Below are 23,046 nucleotides of genomic sequence, written 5' to 3'. Positions count from 1 at the left end.
AGTAAGTTTTGAAATTGCTCTTAGCTTTTCTCTTTAAAGTAATTCTTGGGGCCCCTGGGTGGCTTGATCGGTTAAGCATCTGACTCTTGATTTCAGCTCAGTTCATGATCTCATGGTCTGTGAGACTGAGCCTCAGGTTGGGTCTGTGCTGTCAGCCCAGAGCTTGCTGAAGATTTTCTCTCCTGTCTGTGCCCCTCCCCCGTGCATGCCGTCTCTCTCAAAGTAAGTAAATGGACATTTAAAAAAATAAAATAAAATAATTTTTATCTTCCTTCGGCCGCCCCATATACTTTAGTTCTCTTCCACAGTTGCTTCTCTTTGTTCAAACTTGCATATAAAAAAAATTAGGTTTTCTCACTTCTTGAGATCTTCATTTCCTTATGAGCACCACGTCCTGTAATATTTATATTAAATATATTGTATGCTTTTGTTCTGTCAATCTGTCTTATGCCAATTTAATTCTCAAGCCCAGCCCAAAACCCTCAAGTAAAATTTTGCCTCTCCTACACAGTTTTCTTAAGGGGAGGCTTTGGCACATTTATCATAAGTCCCAGTGAGGCAAACAAATTGAGAGTCAGAGAGAAATTTCAGAGTGGAGATCAATACATTAATCCATCCGGTTGTGTCAGGTAACAAAATATGTGATGTCATCCTAAGTCTTTTAGGTCTAAGAGCCTGGGACTTAACATTATTCTCTAGATTTTATAACTAGCCATGTACAATGTTTAAAAAGACACTTATCCCAGCTTGATATCGTTTGTAGTAATAATTCTCAATTTTATCACATTCAGAAACTTCCACTTTATTTATTTAATTTTTTTTAAACTTTTTTTTTTTCAACGTTTATTTATTTTTGGGACAGAGAGAGACAGAGCATGAACGGGGGAGGGGCAGAGAGAGAGGGAGACACAGAATCGGAAGCAGGCTCCAGGCTCCGAGCCATCAGCCCAGAGCCCGACGCGGGGCTCGAACTCACGGACCGCGAGATCGTGACCTGGCTGAAGTCGGACGCTTAACCGACTGCCCCACCCAGGCGCCCCTAGAAACTTCCAATTTAAAACAAACATTTAAAATACTTTCTTTTTACGGTCTTAAAATGAAATTTGTAATTAATATAACCTATGTACAACATATGTGTGTGCATGTATATAAAATATGCCAATTAGAAGGTAAAGCGATAAAAAAAGAAAAGTAGCTCATAATGTAACTCTGATAATAATTATAGGATTTATTCCAAAATAATGTGAATTTCAATATGTAAATCCTGGAACACTTGGTGAAATAGAATCATCACATATGTATTAGTGATTCAGATATCAAGAGTGACATTTCTATTAGTGGTAAGAATTTTTGACAAGGTGAATAATTCTTGATAAAGTTCCAAACAAAATTAATGGCAATCTTCCCTCAATTTTGAATTCTTAGGCGGGTTGACTTATAGTAAAACCTTGCAAAATATAGTGTATACTTGTAAAGTGGGGTAGATGTCAGACTGATGTAATTATAAAGATCTTTTTTCAAAGCACAAATGTCCATCAAGACACCAGATGTAAAGAGTGGGACAGTTGTTTTGGTTGGAAGTTCCCCATACATGCAAAATATTTTCATCCTTGTCTGCCGCTTATTATATAGGGCCTGTGATCTTTGTGACAGTCAAGAATCCAGCCACACATTTCGAAAATGTGCCTTAAAGGATGTTATCACTCTGGGAAGAAACCCCACTCACTCCACAACTTTGTATTTTACTTTGTAGACTTTTGTACCTTTTTTTTTTTTTAATGCTTATTTATTTATTTTTGAGAGACAGAGAATGCAACCAGGGGAAGGACAGAGAGAGAGAGACACAGAATCTGAAGCAGGCTCCGGGCTCAGAGTTGTCAGCACAGAGCCTGATGTGGGGCTTGAACTCACAAACCGTGAGATCATGACCTGAGCCGAAGTCGGAGGCTCAACCGACTGAGCTACCCAGGTGCCCCACTTTGTGACTTTTGTAGGATTCCTCTGGGAAAATGTGAAGAAATGGAAAATAACTGGAGAATATCTGAGTGGTAAATTTCCACTTTTCATGGGCCTACAGGGTTACTGGGACCACACAGAGATAAGAGCCCATTAAGATATAAATTTCATGAGAGCAGGGATTATTGTCTGTTTCATTCATTATTATATGCTTATAACTAGAATAATATCTGATATATAATAGACACGCAATAAATATTGAAGGAATGAATGAATGAATGAATGAGCAGCCCTGAGTTGGAAAAAGAAACAAACCAAAAGAATTGCTTTTCTGGGTGGCTTCTAAGAAATATCGGTGATGTTATTCTCACTCTTTATCGCTGGAGTCTGCCTGCCGCTGCAATGTTGCGAATCCTCCAGGAGTTGCAATGTGTTGCCTAATGTTACACATTTAAGGAGAGGAGCTGTAAACAGATCTACTCTGCATGCTGATGCCAGTGCAAAAACAAGTAAGCACACGTTTCCTTGGGTAGAGAGACCGGCCTGAAGAGTTGAGTTCTATTTTGCCGATCAGATCACAGTCGTCTGGCTAATTAATTGCTAACCAGCTAACATGTTATTCTTCCTAACTAAAGTTATGCTTTCCTATTATACCGTAATTACTCGAATATAAAGTGTGTGTTTAGAGAGATCTCCTTGAATTCTTCTCAAAAATGCCATCTGATGCTATGCTTTGTTAAAGCATTTCAAGTGGGAAGAAATTTGACCTTTTTTGGATGCCCTTGGCCTTCAAGAATCTCTAATAATCTCTGCTACTTCATTCTGTTGCCCCAGTAGCTCTGTAGATACTAAGAATGTTTTTCTTTCCCTTGTCCTTTCCATAAATGCTGATCACCTTTTTTTTTTTTTTTTGGTCTCATACTAAGATATGCTTTTTCTTCCTGTGAAGTCAGCAGTTTCAGAAGCTACGATAGGAAGGTGGTGAAGATACTTCAAAAGAGGCTTTTTCTTTAGCATCTATGATATCTTAGTATGCACATGACCATTGCCCTGGTTGTGAGGAACAAGAGAAAATTTCCATCTACCTCTAACATCTGGATCAGACAACTTACCTAAAATTATCAGCGACACCGTCATTTCCACGGGATTCAAATTGGCTGGCCTCAGGCACTTTTATATCGCTTTCCGAATCCCCAGAGTTGTAGACTCCTGTAACCTCTCAGGATTTCATAAGCTTGAGAAATAACAAACAAGACAATTAAACAAAATTGTGTGTTGACAAATTGGGTATTATTACATATAAAATATATATTAATACATCTGCATATTAAAGCACCTATGCTAAACAATACTGATATTTTTGTTAAGTGTTGAATACCTTTCTTTTGTCCTTCCAAATCCATTCTCCATCTTTTTAAACTCCTCGTTTGCTCTAGGATACTCAGCCATATTAACTGTATCGGTGGGCTTCTTTGTTGTCTGTCTACTTCATGGATTTAGCCAGTGGTTATACATTGGTGGGAAACAGAGTGAGGTCCGAGTGGTTTTCTCCAGTCTTTGTTCTTGCAAAGATGCCACAGCGGGCTGCATCCCTAGACCTGGATCATAACTCCTGCCAGGTGACCCGTTTCAAAGCCCTCCCTCCATTACTCAAGACTTTTCTGACTTCATGCAAAAATAAAAAAAGGTGACAGATAACTCTCAGAAGTTACTGGTTTTAGAGTTAGTACACTATTCTTTGGGAGTTCCTTATACCATGTGCATTTCTTTGTAATAATCCCTTTTTAAACCCTCCCCAAATTAATCAGTTTATGTGTCCATCTGTTACTTGCCAGATACTGGCCCTAAAAGTAGTACCAGGAGATAATACAATTGGGATTGGGTTGTTCATGTATTTGAAGGTTGGACAGATAAACCCATCGTGGTGGGAAATGGGACAGTGGTAATCTATTGCATTTAGTAGCACCAAACTTACTTAAATGATCACCAGTGGCATCATGGAAAAAAGGACAGGCAGAGGGCAAGGCATTTTTTCTGTGGCACAGAGGCATGCAAATAGACATTATAAATATCACGTGGTGATTTGGCTTCTGCTGCAATTTAAACCTAGACTATCTAACTAAAACACAAACAGGTAGCCAGAAAACCATATTGCAGTGAATAACTCTCAGAGACAAGATGGCAGGAATTTCCAAATATACCACAAACTCTAGGCGGTAACCAAGTATTTTGCTCAGACATTTGTGGCAATGTCTCGTGGATTAGGTGGTGCTTCAGATGTGAAGCATATGGGAAACCAACCAACGTGAAATTTGTCTTGCCAATAAAAGTATTTTGTTTTTACTCGGATAAAAACTACTTCGGGATGTTCTAATAGGAAAATACAACTTACATAATTCTCTGACCTAAGCTGGTTTACAGCCACTGAAAACATTGACTAATGGTGAGGCACGGTTACTCTGAGGAAAGCCCCTGAAACTGAGCCAAGGTTTACACCATACATCTTTCTCCAAGGCTTCTTGTGAATGGCTTGCAGCCATTTACGATGGTAATCCCACATTAGGAAAACAGAAGTACCCAGATCTTGTGTGGGATGTTAGATATGGTTTTGAACTGACACTAATCTGCAGAGATGGAAAACACCTGAGGTACATACTTGCCAGGGACAGTAATTCAGACGACGTCAAAGATAACTTTGGCCTCAATGCATCTTTCAGTAGGTCCGGGGGAACTTGGTATACAGCTGATCGTTATTTACCCAGACCCAGAAATAATACTGTTATAGATATACAAAGTGAAACAGAATCCTCATTTTAGTTACATTCGCTGGCTCTTGGAATGAAGGTTATTAAATTCAAGCTTCAAGGGTCAAGTAGAAGCTGAAATTGCTCTGCTAAGTCAGTAAACAAAATTGCAACCTGAGGGGAAGTACAGAGATTAGTGTTTCCATCAAAGACTTGGAAGATGCATGGGGGTGGGGATCCCAATTCATTACTCTTAAATCTTTTTTTTTTTTTTTTTTGGTCTGGGGGGAAAAGGATTGAGAATCTGCAAGGTGGAGATCATGAATGAGCACATTACGCATAGACATTTGGAGATAAGATGCAGAAAACAGTAATATTCCCCTTGCAAAATAAAATGGAGGGAGTCAGTTTGCATTAAAAACAATTTGGAATCCTTGGCCTCCTCGGTGGCCCAGTCAGTTAAGCGTCGGACTGACTGCAGCTCAGGTCTCAAGATTTGTGGGTTCGAGCCCCGCCTCAAGCTCTGTGCTGACATCTCAGAGCCTGGAGCCTGCTTCAGATGCCGTGTCTGCTTCTCTCTCTGCCCCTCCTGCACTCATGCTCTGTCTCTCAAAACTAAATAAACATTAAGGAAAAAAATTGTATCCTCACAAATCCGTATTACTGAACAGGCTCACCCTGGCACAAAGCAGATGTCACCTGTGAGGGATAAACACTGTGTTTCGACATCACTGAGTTTGTGGGAGAGCCTGAGAGACTGGTTGGTTTCATTGTATCTGCAGGTGATAGATTTTGTTGGAAGACATCGTAAACCCCTTGCGTTCACACATATGTACATGATTCTACCCACACGTGCATGTATTGATTGGGAGGCTGCCACAAAGCAGGTGGCTGACGTGACATGCTCTGTGAACATTAGTCCACTTCCTTCTCCACACACTCCAGTTTCTGCTTCACAGGCCCTTGCACAAATGGCCAGAGCAGCTGGAATGGCTTAACAAGATGGCTTCTTCACCAAGACTGATTTGGCTACTTCCGCTGTTAGGTATCCCAAATGCCAAGAGCAGAGATCACAACTGTGCCTCTGATATGCCGTCATTTTCTGGGAAGAGTGTGAATCACTTGGGTAGCAGGGTGATTCGGTTAGACTGCGTCTTCCTAATCCAAAAGTATAAAGTTAATGGCTTTCTTTCCAGGAATAATCACATTTTGGGAGATTTATTGGCTTTATCCACCCATTTCCTGCCAGTTTTTTTTTTCTTGCCAGCACCTGTAGATGTAGCCTTTTTCATGAACATGATATGTCACCAAACATTGCCTCTACCAAGAAAAAACCGTTAAATGGCAAAGGAATAGTAACAATTTCCTCCAATCCACAGAAATAATTGGCTTTACTTTCTGCCCCAACATTCAGAAGCAATTGTCCTGATCAAATCTTTAAAAGGCTAGATGAAAGTTCAATCGTGGTTGGTAAGGTGTCCTCGCCTGTTTTAAAACAGCGGCCAGGGGCGCCTAGGTGGCACAGTCGGTTAAGCGTCCGACTTCAGCCAGGTCACGATCTCACGGTCCGTGAGTTCGAGCCCCGCGTCGGGCTCTGGGCTGATGGCTCGGAGCCTGGAGCCTGCTTCCGATTCTGTGTCTCCCTCTCTCTCTGCCCCTCCCCCGTTCATGCTCTGTCTCTCTCTGTCCCAAAAATAAATAAACGTTGAAAAAAAAAATTTTAAAACAGTGGCCAGTAGATGGCTTCATTTTTCCCTTATCAAGAATGTACATCTCTAGGAACCAAGGGGATGAGGTTGGCACGGTGCCTGTGGTGGCCAGGAAAATGAGCCTTTCAAACTCCAAGTATAGCAAGTAGAAGGTCCTGGCTGAAATACATTCCCTCATTTGTATCAAGGTCATGCTCACCACAGACTGCTCCCAGCTGATGACCGAACACAGCAGGGATACCAAGGTAAGACTGTCTCTCTTAGGCACTGGATTCCTTTGATGGCTAATTTTGGCTCAAGTACCTCCTAGTAACTTTAATGAGCTTATCACAGATGGATCTAGGTCTAGGACGCCTTTTCCTCTCTTTCCTTGCCTCTCTTCTTCACTTGCGTTCAGATTTGCCTTGTTATTTAGTGGTACTTCTCGCTTCTGGCTCCTTGCCATTTTTCTCTTACACAAGCACACCTATTTCCCCTAATAAAATCCTGGGACTCTTAATTCTATCTCAGTGTTTGCTTCTTGGAGGGCCCTGACTACCCAACTTCTTTTACTGTGGCATAAAACAGCACACAAGAATTTAATTTCCCTACTCATAACTTTATACGCAGTATATTTGGAATCAGCGTCCACAAGGGTGGAATACCCCAAAGGAACACCCAAATGCCCCAGAGGATTTAGCGTTATATTTCATAGTATCCCCTGGGCCTTATCTTTCAAAGGAAAAGTACTGCAACCAAATAAAAAGAAGATGACCAAAGGCTCAGACCTAATAGGAAGAAAATATAGACAGCTTACCCGCTAACTCTCATCCAGCTGAGGTGTTGAGAAAGAGTGAATGAACCAGAGTAATGCAAGAAGTGAGGTACAAAGTTGACTCTTACAAAATATTGGATTTATTAAAATGTGTTTTTCGAAATAATACATCTTAGAAAGCACTTTCTTTTAAACTTCAAACTTCACTTGTGATTTGAGTAATGAGACTCCCTTAGGAATACATAGTGTAATTATAAGTTACTATGGGAGATTTTGAATGTTTCACAGTCATGAACTGCAGATGAATCATTCCCTCTGTGATTAAAAAACCTTCCTGCCAAACTTAAAAATATTCTAAAACATTTCCTGAAACACCAATGCCTCATATTTAATTACATGTGTATTATGTGTATAATTACATGTGTATTTGTATGTCTCTCTGAGATTATTCCTAGCTATGCTTTACCTTCTTACTAGGGCCTTACTGGTGTCATTTAGGCTTGATTCTGGAGTTGAGATACTTTTCCATACACATTATGACTCTACAATTAGGCCAATGAAAATTAACGGTATCTGGGTATACCAATTACATTGGTAATTATTTGGAGAAGAGGACTTGGTTGGTTCTCCTCAATGGATTAAAATAGGAGTTCTTGATAAGGAGTTTGAGCATTTTTATCGCAGTTAAAAATCGGGATTTGTGACATTAGGATGTCTTTGTTTTGTTTTGAGAGAGAGAGAGAGAGAGAGAGAGAGAACACACACACGCATGTGAACGTAAGTGGGGCAGAGACAGAGAAAGAGGGAGAGAAGGAACCTTAAGCAGACTCCATGCTCAGCACGGAGCCCGACACCGGGCCCAGTTCCTGAGATCATGAGCCTAAGATCATGACCTGAGCCAAAATCACGAGTCAGAATTTGAACTGACTGAGCCACCCAGGTGCCCCAACATTAGGATGTTTTAAGAAGGCTTATTATTTCAGTTTTACTTTTTTTAACTAATGTTCTCTGGAATGATGTATTTTCTAGCTTCCCTTGATCAATATGCAACAACTGACTTTCTGTCACTGTAATACACCGATCAGATCTGGTAAGATTATTCCAAAATAATATGATTTATAGGAATTTTACTATTTTTCGTGAGAAATAGAGATCTTTTAGACAATGAGAGTCTGAGTTTGCATACATAGCTTTCCATTTTAGAACACTGTCAAAGTCAAACATGTTGGATCAGTCTTTTCTACTCTGCATGGAACTCTTACATTTTGGGGGACTACTTGCCAGAATTTCACTTTCTTGCATTTTTATCTTTACCACTGCTTATCCCAGTAGAAACAAGAATATATTCGTGTTTCAGCGACATGAGTTATATTTACACCACCTCACTTTTAAAAAATCAAAATTAGATGCAACTCATCATATTTACCCTTTTGCTTTATCACTACCTGTGTGTGTCACCCGTACAAGTCTTTAAGTAGTGGGTGGTCATAGACTTTTATTTCTCAAATCGGTTCATCTTACTGTAGTTATTATTCTTTTTCGTAATAATTGTGTTTTGATGCTCAGGATGTCACAATTTGGATGTAGAAGTCCTTGCAACTTCACCCTTATAAAATAAAAGAGGAACTCTGGTAGGTATACAGAAATTTACAAAAATCCTATCTATGGAAACTTGATTGGTTTTTCCTTAATTGAGGGACACATGTAAGAAACATAGATTGGAGAGGTCTTGCTTGCTGAATTTTATTGTGCCAAGTTATTTCATGGGTGACCCTAGATCGTTGCACTAATGCTTGGGGGCAAAAAGTACATATATAAATGCTTAAGAAATTATGTTAAGGGAATAGAAAGTGATAATTTTAACTAATTCATTGTCATAAAAAGATACTAAAAATTAACTTAGCACATTTGTTCCTGTTTTTAGAAAATAAATATTTAGATACTATTCTATATATATCAATCAGCCATAAATATTTTCATGCTAATGGAATGAGCTGTTTTCTCACATTATGAAAGTAGAGGAGAGTTTTTGTTTTCAAGATTTTTATTTGTTTTTAATCTAGAGTAACATGAAATTCAATACAAGTTCTTATATTTTATGTTTAAATTCTGTCTCCTAAGTTCCCCTAATTTTCTCTTAGGTCTCTTGAATTGTCATGTATCAAGGTGCAAATTCTTTAACTTGCATTGTGAGAATTCTTCATCATGATGGAACACAATGGCAGCTCTTCTTGAAATATAATACCTGATCAACAATTTTCTTTGCATCTCCTCCGAAAGAGAGAGTCTTGATTTATTTAATGAGTTTATCCAGAGCCTCTTTCACATCCTTATTTCTCAGGCTATAGATCATGGGGTTCAACATGGGGAACACCACAGTGTAAAATGTAGAAACTATTTTGTCCCTGTCCAAAGAATAGCTAGACTGGGGACGAGAATAGATGTAGAGAATGGAGCCATAGTACAAGGTGACAGAGATCAGGTGGGAGGAACAGGTGGAGAAAGCTTTGAGGCGGCTCTGGGTGGAACGGATCCTCAAGATGGTGGCAATGATGAACAGGTAGGAAGCGAGGATGAGCACTGTGGGGGTGATGACATTGGAGGCCAGGAGGAAGTAGAGCACAGTCTGGTAGCCATCTTTTTTGCCACAAGCCAACTTCACCAGGGGAAGCAAATCACAAAAAAAGTCATCAATGACATTGCCACTACAGAAGTTCAAGGCAAAAGTTCTTTTGGTGATAATAGAAGAGTTAATAAAGCCACCAAGGTATGAAGATGCTACCAAAGACGCACATAGCTTTACGGACATAGCCTGAGAATAAAGCAATGGCTTTGAGATGGCCATGTAGCGGTCATAAGCCATGGCAGCCAACAGGTAACACTCACTGTATGCCAGCCCAGCAGAGAAGAAGAACTGACATACACAGCCAGCAAAGGAGATGCTTTTGTCTTCAGAGATGCAGGTCATGAGGATCTTTGGGGTGTAGACAGTGGAATACCAGAGATCCAGAAAAGATAGATTCCCAATGAAAAAATACATAGGTGTGTGCAGCCGGGAGTCTTTACAGATCAACACCACGAGGGAGGTATTTCCTACCACAGTCAGAGAGTACACACCAAGGAATACCGCAAACAGGACCAGCTGCATCGTTGGGTCTGTGGTGAAACCCACCAGGATGAACTCCATCGCTGTGTGATTGCTTCTCTCCATGGCTCACCTAAGAGGAGAGAAAAATAGATTTCAGCTTGCATTATTGTGCTGAATAAATGGAAAATATACCGAATAAATAAATTATATATACTAGAGTTTAATTTTTAATTTTCATTTTTTTTTAAATCTCCTGACCATTTCTCTTCCTTGGACTCCAGACTCACAGATCCAAATCCCTACTTAGCATCTTTTACAGGAGTTATACTGGAAATTTCAAAAAATACTGAATTCCAGCAGTCCTTCCTCAGCCTGTTTTGCTCTCAGACTTCTCCACTGCTGTGGAGAAGTAATGTAAATGACGTTATTCCTTTTTAGGGAAAATCAATTACTACTCTGGACTCTTCCTTTTACACTGTAACCAACTAATCAGCAACATCTTGATTCTACCTTCACAATGCATCTAGAACCTGAAGAGTGTTTCCAAGCTCCAGTGGTTGCTAGGCTAAAACCACTCTGATCTCTGGTGGGTGTTGCCACAGAGCTTCTAATGGTTGCCCTGCTTCCTCCCGCCTTCCATCCTTACCCCACTTGGCTCTCTGAAAGAGGCAGGCAGAGTGATCCTGCTAAAGACGGGTTAGACCATGTTACTCATCTGCTTCAAACACTCTGGTGATTTCTCAGCTTATTCAGGGTAAAGCCAAAATCCTTACAAAGGTGGACTGGCTTATTGCCTCTCTGCTTCTGACTCCTACTGTCCGCTCCAACCATGCCACCTCCTTTTAATTCTTAGAATAAACAGGGATACTCTGAGGCTTTGGAACTGCTTCTCCGCATGGCTAGGATGCTCTCCCTCAGTCTGTCTTTATAGCAAACAGTTTTCAAGTGTTAATCACCACTGAAATTACCACCGTTCAGATGTTCCTGATCACCATATTGCAAGCTACTCCCCCGGCATTTCTTGCATCCCTTTCGTGCTTTATTATTCTCCCTAGCACTGCTCATTATCTAACGTTATGTATGTCTTTTCTCTTCTCTATAATGTTTTTTAAAAAGAAACAGCAAGCCAAAGAAAGGGTCGTTTGCCCCCTGGGAAGCAAATCAAGATTTAATTACCCTTTCAACATACCCTAGGGATGTGACCTTTAAATTAAAAAAATACATACATTCTTGACAGAGAGAGAGAGAGAGAGGCAGAGAGAGAGAGACAGAGCATGAGAGGGGGGCAGGGCAGAGAGAGAGAGAGGGATACTTAGAATCTGAAGCAGGCTCCAAACTGTCCCCACAGAGCCTGACATAGGGCTCAAACTCATGAACCATGAGATCATGACCTGAGCAGAAATCAGAGGCTTACCCAACTGAGCCATTCAAGTGCCCGGGAATGTGATCTTTTCTTTTAATAGTCATTCTGAAATTCCCCAGATCAGCACTAGTGAAGTCATCTGCATGATAAAAGCCCTGTTTTTCCCTTTTCCCCAAAAAAGGTGTTCTTGCCTAACACAATCCTTTCTTTCATTTGCTAATAACTTCCTTGCCCCACCCTCCTTCCTACAAAATTGTTCCTTCCTGGGCAGCTCCTGGGAGCCTCCGTGTACTTGCTGGCTAGGCTGCTACTTGATTCGTGAATCACTTGATAAAGCCAATTAGACCTTCAACTTTACTCAACTGAATTTTGTTTCTCAACAATATACCCTTTCCTGCCTGTTTTTGATGGAAAAAAAATATACCAATTCAATGTTTATCTCATATTCATGTGTAGGTTATTATGAAATTTTATGGGCTGTTTTAAAGGTGACACTTAACGCAAATGGAGAACAGTTGTACAGCTGGGCAAAATCTTTGAAAACACAGATCCATGAGACCTAAAAGAGAGTTTCATGTGGGAAATACTTGAAAACTCCCGGACTCAATCTTCAACTTTCAACTTATTTTCTTTCTTTCTTTCTTCCTTTCTTTTTCTTTCTTTCTTTCTTTCTTTCTTTCTTTCTTTCTTTCTTTCTCTTTCTTTCTTCCTTTCTTTTTCTTTCTTTCTTTCTTTCTTTCTTTCTTTCTTTCTTTCTCTTTCTTTCTTTCTTTCTTTCTTTCTTCCTTTCTTTCTTCTGTCAGTTTATTTATTTTGAGAGACAGAGAGAGAGAGGGAGAGAGAAAAATCCCATGCAGGCTCAGCACTGTTAGCACAGAGACTGATGCGGGGATGAAACTCAAGAACTGTGAGATCACGACCTAGGCTGGGGTCAGATGCCTAAGTGACTGAGCCACCTGGGTGCCCCTCAGCTTAGTAGCTTCTAGTTTGATCGTTCTCTGGTTGTCATCATTATTTCAAAATCTGATTGTTTCTAAACCTAATGGTGAACAATATTCAATATTTTATTTGGAGTCAAGCACTGTTGTTAGTGTTGCATGTACGTTACTTTACACATTCTCATAACATCCATCAGAGGTATATTGAGAGATTAATAGCAGCAATTTACAGACGACCAAGTTTGGTGCAAATAAATAGCTAGTAAGTATACAATTAGTAAGTGGTGTTGTCTTACTCCAGAGACTGCTAAGCCATCTCCTTTCATATTTGATATTAGTTAACAGTTGCTTGTGGGATCCATGGGTCTCTCTTTTTTTGGTTATAACACCTTAACTCCAAACCAATAGGACAATGCTGACAGATTCAGATGCTGTCACACGTCGGGTCAGGTAAATGCTTCTAAGTAATACCCAAATCACCTGGCAGAGTCCTTTATCTCATATTTACAGGCAATCCTGATTATGAGCATAGAAAAGATCTACTTACCTTGCCCAGAACCAAGGCACTTAAACTCACAGGCCTGAAACTCAGTCACAGCCAACAAAGGACCATGTTGTGGATCCAAGTATCTTATATTTGCTCAGGATCCCCAGTGTATTTGATTCCTCAAACACCTCAGGGGTTTAGGCTTTGAAAGTGACTAAAAGGCAATTAACCAAAAAGTGTATTAACTTTTGTAGTAGATTCTTTTTTTTTTTTAATTTTTTAAGGTTCATTTATTTTTGAGACAGAGAGAGACAGCACAAGAAGGGGAGGGGCAGAGAGACTGGGAGACACAGAATCTGAAGCATGCTTCAGCCTTTGAGTTGTCAGCACAGAGCCTGTTGTGGAGCTGGAACTCAGGAACTGTGAGTTCGTGACCTGGGCTGAAGTTGGACGCTTAACTGAGCCACCCAGGGGCCCCTCCATGTAGTAAATTTTTATTTAGTGCAAAAAAAAAGGGAATGGTTTTAAAAGTAATCATAATTATTGTAATATTTTGAGAAACTACTCTTCGTAAAACACCTTCACGGGAACTTTATTTGATTGCCAAACAACTTTATGAGGTAGGTATTACCATTCCTATTACAGACAAGAAAATAGATCCAGAATACTTAACCAACTTCCCCAAGGCAAACTTGGAAGTCAGTGCAGTCAGGATTTAACTCAAGGCAGCATGACTATAAAATTCATAGTCTTTCCCCTATACCAATGTGTACTTTGGAGAAACATAATCTTTGAGTATCTATTCAGCTATGACCATAAAGCTTTAGAAGAGGACTTTATTATCCTGAGTGTTTATACAGATGGATTTTGCAACAAATATCTCCAGTCTCATTTTTCATCAACTTGTTACTCAATTTTTAAATGACAAGAAAGGTGTCATCTTGTATTGTCCCTAAAAGCAACATGTCAAGTTTTTCCATTATCATCCTAACAATATTTGCTGAATATTTAGGATGGCCCAGGCACTCCACTGAGTGTTTTATTTTATTTTTTTAAATTTGTTTTAGCTTATCTATTTATTTTTGAGAGAGAGAGAGAGAGAGAGAGAGAGAGAAAGAGAGAGAGAGAGAGAGAGAGAGAGAGAGAGAGAGAGAGAAAGTCAGGGAGGGGAAGAGAGAGAGGGAGAGAGAGAATTCTAAGCAGGTATTACACTGTCAGTGCAGAGCCCTATGGGCAGCTCACACCCATGAAGGATGAGATCATGACCTGAGCTAAAACCAAGAGTCTGATGCTTTACCAACCGAGCTTCCCAGGTGCCTCTCCACTGAGTGTTTTAAAAGTCATGTCAGTTTAACCTTCATGATGATCTTGTGAAGTAGGAGTGATTACTATTCCCATTTTACAGATGAGCTATTTGAGACAGAGGAATGAGTGTACATACTTTGTTCAAGGTTACAAAATTTGAGGCTTAGAGAGGCAAGATTCAAGTTCTCTCACTGCATATCATCCGTCCCCAAATCTACATAGCCAAACAGCATTTACTATGTTCTAGATGCTCTGTCAGGCACTATGGACAAGAGAGAGAACTAAGGGATGGACCTGATTTCAAGAAAGGTGTAGTTTATCGGGAGAAACCCAGTCTTTGAAAACAAAGAATCGCCATAGGTTCTAATTGGATTATCTATCATCACTGATAGTGGGAGGCAGGCCAGACTGGAGAGCTGGGGAGGGGCAAAGAGGGACGTGTTATGTGTATGTGCTATGGTAGGTTTTACACATGAGGGAGGAACATATTTCTTGGCTGAAGATGCATGGAGACTTACCATGTGTGAGGAAGGGATTTCTGGTAAAGAAAAAGAAACTACAATCATCAAGGTATAGAGGCAGAACGTGGAATGGAGAGTGGAAAGTTGTCCAAAGTTTGTCAAATCTGTCCAGAGTGTCTTTTTGTTGGAATGATGTTAGATGAGATTGCACAAGGCTAATGACACACTCAGAACATTATTGAAGACAATGGCTTAACCTGGACCGGTGTTAAAATGCTTAAAATGTTAGAGGCTATGGCAAAAACTTGGTGGTGTTCAGGAGGCAACCAACTAGCACTGCCTGAATCAAAATGTGCCCAGCAAGTACAAATAATGAATGCATAGATACTCCACTCCACCCAAAATTCAAGATCAGAAAAATGAAGAGAGGGTGGCCCTCCTAAAAGTGAAAGTGATGAGGGGCACCTGGGTGGCTCAGTCGGTTAAGTGTCTGATTTTGGCTCAGGTCATGATCTCCTGGTTTGTGAGTTCAAGCCCCGCGTCAGGCTCTGTGTTGACAGCTCAGAGCCTGGAGCCTCCTTCAGATTCTGTCTCTCTCTCCCTCTCTCTCTGCCCCTCTTCCACTCACTTGCACACACACACTCTCTCTGAAAAATAAATAAACATTAAAAAAATTTTAAAAATGAAAGTGATGACTGGAGATTATAAAGCAAATCAGTGGGCATGGCTGAAGTCAACAGTCAGTGCTTCTGACTCCATGTTCTGTGTTCTTTCTACTACAGTAAATTCCTGCTAAACATTCCCCCACCATGGCAAAATCCGTCCTCCTTTTAGGCATTTTTTCTGTTAGTCATATCATGAAGAGAAGGGGCAAATAACTCTTGACTTCCCAAACTTCATGCCCTAACCCACCCAGTCCTCGGATAAAGATGATTGGTAACCTAGTGAGATGGGGCGTGGGTGGAATGGAGACAGTTTCATAGTGCAGTGGGACATCGGTACCCCAGGGGACACATTTTGGCTAGGGATGTCTATGTTTCTCCCCACGAACTCTGCACACTCACATATATGCATATGCTTCATTTGCAGTTCAAAGGATGTTCAATTGTGAGATATTTACACTTGCTGTTCATTCTGCTTAGAACATTCTTTGCCTCCTTTAGCTGTGCAAAATATATCATCTTCTTAGAAAGGCCTTTCTTGATCACCTTCTTCAAAATTGTGCCCTGTACACACCGCTCCCCCCTCCCCTCCCCCCCTCCCCTCCCCCCCACCACCCCAGCACTTTCTATCCCTTACCCTGCTTTATTCTTCAGAGCAATTACCATCTGGGTTACCATATAATCGACTATGTTATTTCCTGTCTGTCTCTTTCCACTAGGATGTGAATACAAGAAGGGCTTGTTCTGTTGCTTGTTTCTTTTCACTGCTGGATGCCACTGCTTAAAACAACATCTACCACAGAGAAGGCAAGAATAATATTAGCTGAATGGATGAGTAGACAGACTCCTCTAATTCTCAGAAGCATGTCAATGAAATCCACATTCTGGTTTGCCTTAATGATGGCATTTAAGCCTTCGAGGACTTCTTTGTCATTCCACATGACCTGTAATCACAGAAATCTCTGAGCATTCTGTGCTAGTCACAGGCATGCAAAGAAAAATCAAGGACAAATAGTCAAAGAATACACAGTCTGACCACTGAAATACACACATTAATGGCACTTCAAAATAGAGTGTATTCGTGAGAGGGAGGGTTGTTTCCATTTAAGCAGCAAATTCTTTCATGTTGAAGAGCTACAAGGAGGCATGTCTTTGAAATGAAAGGTGGCCACGATTTGGACGGTAGTCCAAGCAGAGACAGCACTGGGCCTTTGGGCTGATGACAGGGATTCAAGTTTGATCTTACTGCTTACAGTTGTTGGAAGACCTTACGCAAGTTACTGGATTATGCCAAACCTTGTAAAACAAGACTTTTAGATAGGGCTGTTGTAAAGACTGAAGAATATAATGTTTTTAAGCTGGTATTGGAAGGCCGGGCACATGAAAGATGCTTATGATGTCAGTGGCCCTCCAATTCAGAGAACTTAACTATCAACTGCTATAGAGCTCGGCTGTAGTTTCTCTTAGACAAATTTTAGTAAGTCAGCTCTTATTAGAATGCCATTATTAGAACTTACTAGAACTGTTACTAGGCCAGCAGTCCTCCTTTACAGAGCTGTGAAGATGAAATGAACTAATATATATTTGTGCAGAGGCATTTTGCAGGAGAGCATATTTGGGGAAGTAATATGGGCTCTTGAGCGTGAAATACGGGGTCACACAGACTTGAGCTGAGTTCTAATTCCAATCCTTTATAACCTGGTCACCTTTGAACCCTTAGTTAATCCTCCTGAGAATCAATTTCCTCATGTGTCGTGTAACACACTTTTTACCTGAAATTATGCATTTCTATAAGATTATGCAGATATTTCTGAAATACAATGTATTTTTAAGGAAATTAGAAGGTATTTGACATCCGATAATGGCTATTAGGGGTTGAGCATTAAATATTACATTGGTTATTGATGTCATATGATTATGAAGTAGCAGAATTGTCAATATTATGCAAAAGAGTAAAGAGAATACAATTGGTGGCAATATAGCCCCTCATTACCTTTGCTGTTTTCCTCTGCTAGACAAGCATACTTCCTCGGGCACGAGCCTCTCTTGGTGACTCTGGCTGTCCTCCCTGTTCTGCTGACTTCTTTATTTCTCTGTCTTACGCACCATTGCTTTAACAATAATTATGGATGTTTTGGGTCACTGGTATCTTTGGGAACCTGAACTCTGTGGGTCTTGAAAGTACTCAAACCTACAACACACACATGTACAACAAAAGAGTGCACATCTTTCCATTGTGTTTCCCTGGAGACTAAACATGGACTGTAGGTCACAGGTTCCAGTTTTACTTTAAGAAAGGACTTCTCTGCTGGCCAGTTTTATGCAGAGGCTACGGCAAGCTGCCAGTAAGCATAAGCTGTTATCTAACATTCTTTTTATTTTATTTTATTTTATTTTATTTTATTTTTATTTTTTTAAATTTTTTTTTCAACGTTTATTTATTTTTGGGACAGAGAGAGACAGAGCATGAACGGGGGAGGGTCAGAGAGAGGGAGACACAGAATCAGAAACAGGCTCCAGGCTCTGAGCCATCAGCCCAGAGCCTGACGCGGGGCTTGAACTCACGGACCGCGAGATCATGACCTGGCTGAAGTCGGACGCTTAACCGACTGCGCCACCCAGGCGCCCCTCTAACATTCTTTTTAAATGGATCTTCTGTCTTTCCATTCCTTGGGAAAAACATAAGTTTTAGAAGAAATTACACTTCTCATGATTTGCTTTGAACCTGAGTCTAGGGGGTTCTCTTATTCTGCCTCTAGGGCTCTTGAGGGCCTCACAAAAACTTACTTCTTTGGGAAACAGTCTCAAAGTTATTTTTTTTCCACTTTTGTGTCAATTATATAGTTTTATTTTTCCATTTCTTCCTTTATTGCAAATTTCCCTTTATCACCACAAATAAGAGAAAAAGCTGTCTTATTTATTTATTTTTTTTCCTCTAGCTGTTTCAGAAATTGCTATAAAATGAAGATAGGGCACGAAAATGAGGCTTTGGACTTCCTACCATGTATAACAGAATGTAAACAGCTATTGAACTGTTGTGGGAAAAAAAATAAATTTCTATGACAGCAGTAATCACTGAACCGCACAACTTATCAAAATGCATGGCAAGACCCTATTCCAACATTCTAATATTCAAGTCAGCTAGTTCTCGAATTTTCTACAATAGTTGGTAGATTCTGTTAAAAGAAAACCATAGGCCCCAAATGGAGTCACTTATGTTAAGGCCCCATGTCAGCAACCAAGATTCGATACCTAACCTAACTACAGTTTCAACTCTACTCCCCCTGCATCAGAAGGTAACCTTCAACTAGTCAGCGTGAAATTACCTGGTCAGCATTAGTGAGATACTCCTCCGGATAGACTCCTTCTTTCCATTCCCCATAGGAAGGTGACCTTGCCTAAAACAATATATTCTTTGCTAATAGTTTCCCTTTTCTGCCTCCTTCCTACTTTTAAACACTTCTTTTCCTACAGCTTGACAGAGCTCCTTTCTATTTGCAAAGTGATATGCTAATTCATGAATCATTTAAAAAAGCTGATCTTTGATCTTTCAAATTACTCAGCTGAATTTTTGTTTCACAATCTCAAGGGGTTTATATCCATGGAATTCCTCATGGTTTTGAAGCTTGGGGGAATGGCAAACAAAGCAATTAAAACTATGCATGGACAAAGTCAGGTCAACCTTATTTAATAAAGACTCAAAAATGTTTTGTTTAGAGACTGTAATTCCCCAGTGATAGATTTATTTGACCATAGTTTTTCTTCACATTCTATACTGAGTTTTGCTGAATCCATCCATATATGTAAAACAGATATGATCCATATATATAAATATAATATATATTTATATTTATATTTATATTATTTATTTATTTATTATTTATTTTATGTTTTTATATTTATATATTATATTTTATATTTATATTATATTTTATATTATTATTTATTATTTATTATTATTTATAAAATATTTTTATAAATGTAATATTTATATTATAAATATTTATAATATTTTATAATATTATATAAAATAATATAGTATAAATATATTATATATTATAATATATAATATAAATATAAATTATATTATTGTATTAATATTATTAGTATCAATTATTACATAATTATAAATATTAATTATTAATAATTAATCATTAATAATTATTATTATATTACATTGATACATTATTATATAATATAAATATAATATAAAATAATATTTTATATTATATTTATAAAATATTTTTATAATTTTTATATTATAAAATATAATATTTATATTATTTATAAATATATATAAATATATATAAATAAATATATATATATAAATATATATAAATATAAATAAATAAATATATATATATATAAATATAAATAAATAAATAAATAAATAAATAAATATATATATATATATATGGATCGACTACTAATAAACACACAGGTACCGATTTTGTAAGCAGCAGAAGTTAGGTCCCAAGAAGATGAAAGACACATAGCTTTCTGGACATAAGAAAAGTCATTTTAGGCCTCTGGTCATCTTGTGAAAGAATCTATAAGTCATTGTGTTCTGCTAAACAGTCATTATCAGGCCGGGAAATAATCTAATCATGCCAGGGACAACAAATCAGTGGTAAAACTCCCAGTGCTGATTCAAAAGTGAAGACTGCCCTGATATAGACTCTTGAATTATCTTTTCCAGATTTGAACCCCTGTGAGCCCTCAGATACCTCAGATACCCAAGCAACTGGAGCCAGTATAGCGATGATGCAGACCTTTGCCAGCTCTTGTGACTTTGGCAATCTTATGATTGCCACCTGCCCCAATTCCACGTTGGATTCCCCATTGCATAAGCCCCTTGGTGAAGGTGTAGGCACCCTTAGCTTAGAACGTCTCCATTTTTATAAGTCCAGGAGGCACTGCTTTGGGAAAGACACCTGGTGTTCTCCTTTACTTGTTACAAGTAAAACCCTTCCTTTTGCTACTCTTCGGCTTTGCTGTGTTTTTTGGCTTCACATCCACCAAGAGGCTGACCCAGTTTCGGGTAACAATATTTCCATAGGCAGTATACTAAGTATATTTTCCATTTTCCCTTCTACATGGACTGCCATCCTTTGCCACTCTATCTTCTGCTCCAGGAGACCAACCTGTATGAACTGTATCAGTCAATTTGGCCACTGAGGGAATAGCTAACAGGAGAAAAGAGATGGTTTAGAACGTGTATTCCCAGACTCTGTCCCTGCATAGCCAATCGAGGCCACATTAATCCCTAGATCAATGCCACAGTTTTTATCCCATCTTCCTCACGAAAAAATCTTTCTCTCCCTCTCTCTCTGTGTTCTGATAACGGCTCTTTCCCCTTCTCCTTTCAGGCCCACATGTAGTAAAATTCTGTCAAAGGACTAGTCTGTCCTTTGTGGTTTTTCCATACTCCACTCACATCTTTATAAATTGTCCCTCTATTAAGTCCTCTTCAATTTGGGCCATCTGATTCCTGATACGACTCTGACTGATATGGTAATTAATATGAGGAGTAGCCTAAAATGATACCCTTAAACTGGTCGCTGAGATTAGTTTGATTACATATTTAAAGAATGTGCAGAGTTGGGGCGCCTGGGTGGCGCAGTCGGTTAAGCGTCCGACTTCAGCAAGGTCACGATCTCGCGGTCCGTGAGTTCGAGCCCTGCGTTGAGTTCGAGCCCGGCGTCAGGCTCTGGGCTGATGGCTCAGAGCCTGGAGCCTGTTTCCGATTCTGTGTCTCCCTCTCTCTCTGCCCCTCCCCCGTTCATGCTCTGTCTCTCTCTGTCCCAAAAATAAATAAACGTTGAAAAAAAAAATAAAGAATGTGCAGATACATCATTTAATAGGGAAATGAGACACTGGTAAGCCATGGCATGTAGTGGCATCATGATAATTTATGTTATTTTTAATTTAAATTTTAGTTATTTACCATAAACAATGTTGGTTTCAGGAGTAGAACTCAGTGGTTCATCACTTACATTCAACACCCAGTGCTCTTCACAACAAGCACCCTCTTTAGCACCCATCACCCATCTAGCCCATCTCCCACCCACCTCCCTCCAACAACCCTCAGTTTGTTCTCTATCATTAAGAGTCTTTTGTGGTTTGTTTCCCTCTTTACCTTTCCTCGTCCCATATGCTCATCTGTTTTGTTTCTTAAATTCCACGTAATGAGTGAAATAATGTGCTATTTGTCTTTCTCTGACTGGCTTATTTCATTCTTTCTTAGAGCTGAGTAATATTCCATTGTATATGTGTGTATATATATGTATATATACAGACACCACATCTTGTTTATCCATTCATCAGTCGATGGACATTTGGGCTCTCTCCATAGTTTGGCTATTGTTGATAATGCTGCTATAAACATCAGGTGTTGTAGGCTCTAAGTCTCAAGCTCTCTTTTGTGTAGCAAAAGAGCGGGACGCAGGATGAAAAGTGAGAGATGGCTAATGTCCCGGAAAAGATAAGAGCCCCGAACAAGGGTCTTGCCCCATATTTATTAAGATCAGAAGGCTTACAAACATGATGGGCATGCAGAAAGAGACAAAGAAGCTGGGAACATTAAGTTGGGGTTTTGAATATATATGGTGTTTGGGGTTTGGGTCAATATAAAACAAAATCCTGGCGCTGGGAAGATGGGAAGATGGTTCTTAATGGCATACAGGAGGCGCCATGTCTGTTACCTTAGCTAGCCTAGGGGATAAGATAGATGGGGAAATAACTTCAGGGTTAACAAGGCACTATCTCCACTCTGGGCTGTTTTACCTTCAGCACAGCGGTCTATAACTCAATTTACCTGTTTACCTAACTTGGTCCTTCCCTCCTGTGAAAGCAACTTTCTGCTATGGTGCTAAATTGGGGTGAGGGGGGCGGGGCGCTTCTGCACTGAACGCCTAATCTTGCTTACCTCATATAACTTTGTATTGGGTGCCTTTGTGCCCCTCCCTATTCTGGGGCCTTTACCCCTCCCTCTCTATTCTGGGGACTCTGCACCTCCCTATTCTGGGGTCAAACTTTGGGTTTGAGTTTACCCAAACTTGGGTGTGAGCATCCTATGACTTTGTACTTCTTAATGTCTTGTTAACCCATTGGTATAAGCCCAGGGATTCCTAAGCTTATTCCCCACAATCAGGGTGCATGCGTCCCTTTGAATCAGTATTTATGTATCCTTTGGATAAAAACCTAGTAGTGCAATTGCTGAATTATAAGGTAGTTAGTTCTATTTTTAGTTTTTTTGAGAACCTTCATATCATTATCCAGAGTGGCTGTGCCAGTTTGCATTCCCAACAACAGTGCAAGAGTGTTCCCCTTTCTCCACATCCTCACCAGCACCTGTCGTTTCTTGTGTTAATCATTACCAGCAATGTCACAGCTTGAAGTGCAGTAAAAGAACAAAGCACTGAAAAATCAACTGGCATTAGGATTGATCACAACCACAATAACATTGATTGGAAAAATCATAGGGTCTTTTGAACCCCAAACTGTGATTACCTGATTCTTTTGAACCCCAAACTGTGATTACCTGATGGTAAACATGAAAGTGCATTTGGAAAGCTTC

General features: G+C 39.5%; 1 protein-coding gene across 1 annotated transcript; it reads right to left on the bottom strand.

Moving 5' to 3' along the window:
- Window positions 1-9,289: 9,289 nt before the first annotated feature.
- On the bottom strand, window positions 9,290-10,374 carry LOC122482799 (olfactory receptor 9G1-like). The gene has a single exon (XM_043579095.1). The coding sequence runs from the start codon at window positions 10,372-10,374 to the stop codon at window positions 9,457-9,459; it is 918 nt and encodes a 305-aa protein (XP_043435030.1). The 3' UTR covers window positions 9,290-9,456.
- Between the last annotated feature and the right edge of the window lie 12,672 nt (window positions 10,375-23,046).

This window comes from Prionailurus bengalensis, chromosome D1 (genome assembly GCF_016509475.1).
Source record: "Prionailurus bengalensis isolate Pbe53 chromosome D1, Fcat_Pben_1.1_paternal_pri, whole genome shotgun sequence".
NCBI lineage: Eukaryota > Metazoa > Chordata > Mammalia > Carnivora > Felidae > Prionailurus > Prionailurus bengalensis.
The sequence above is the reverse complement of the archived record's forward strand: the minus strand, read 5'-3'. Positions and strand labels throughout refer to the sequence as shown.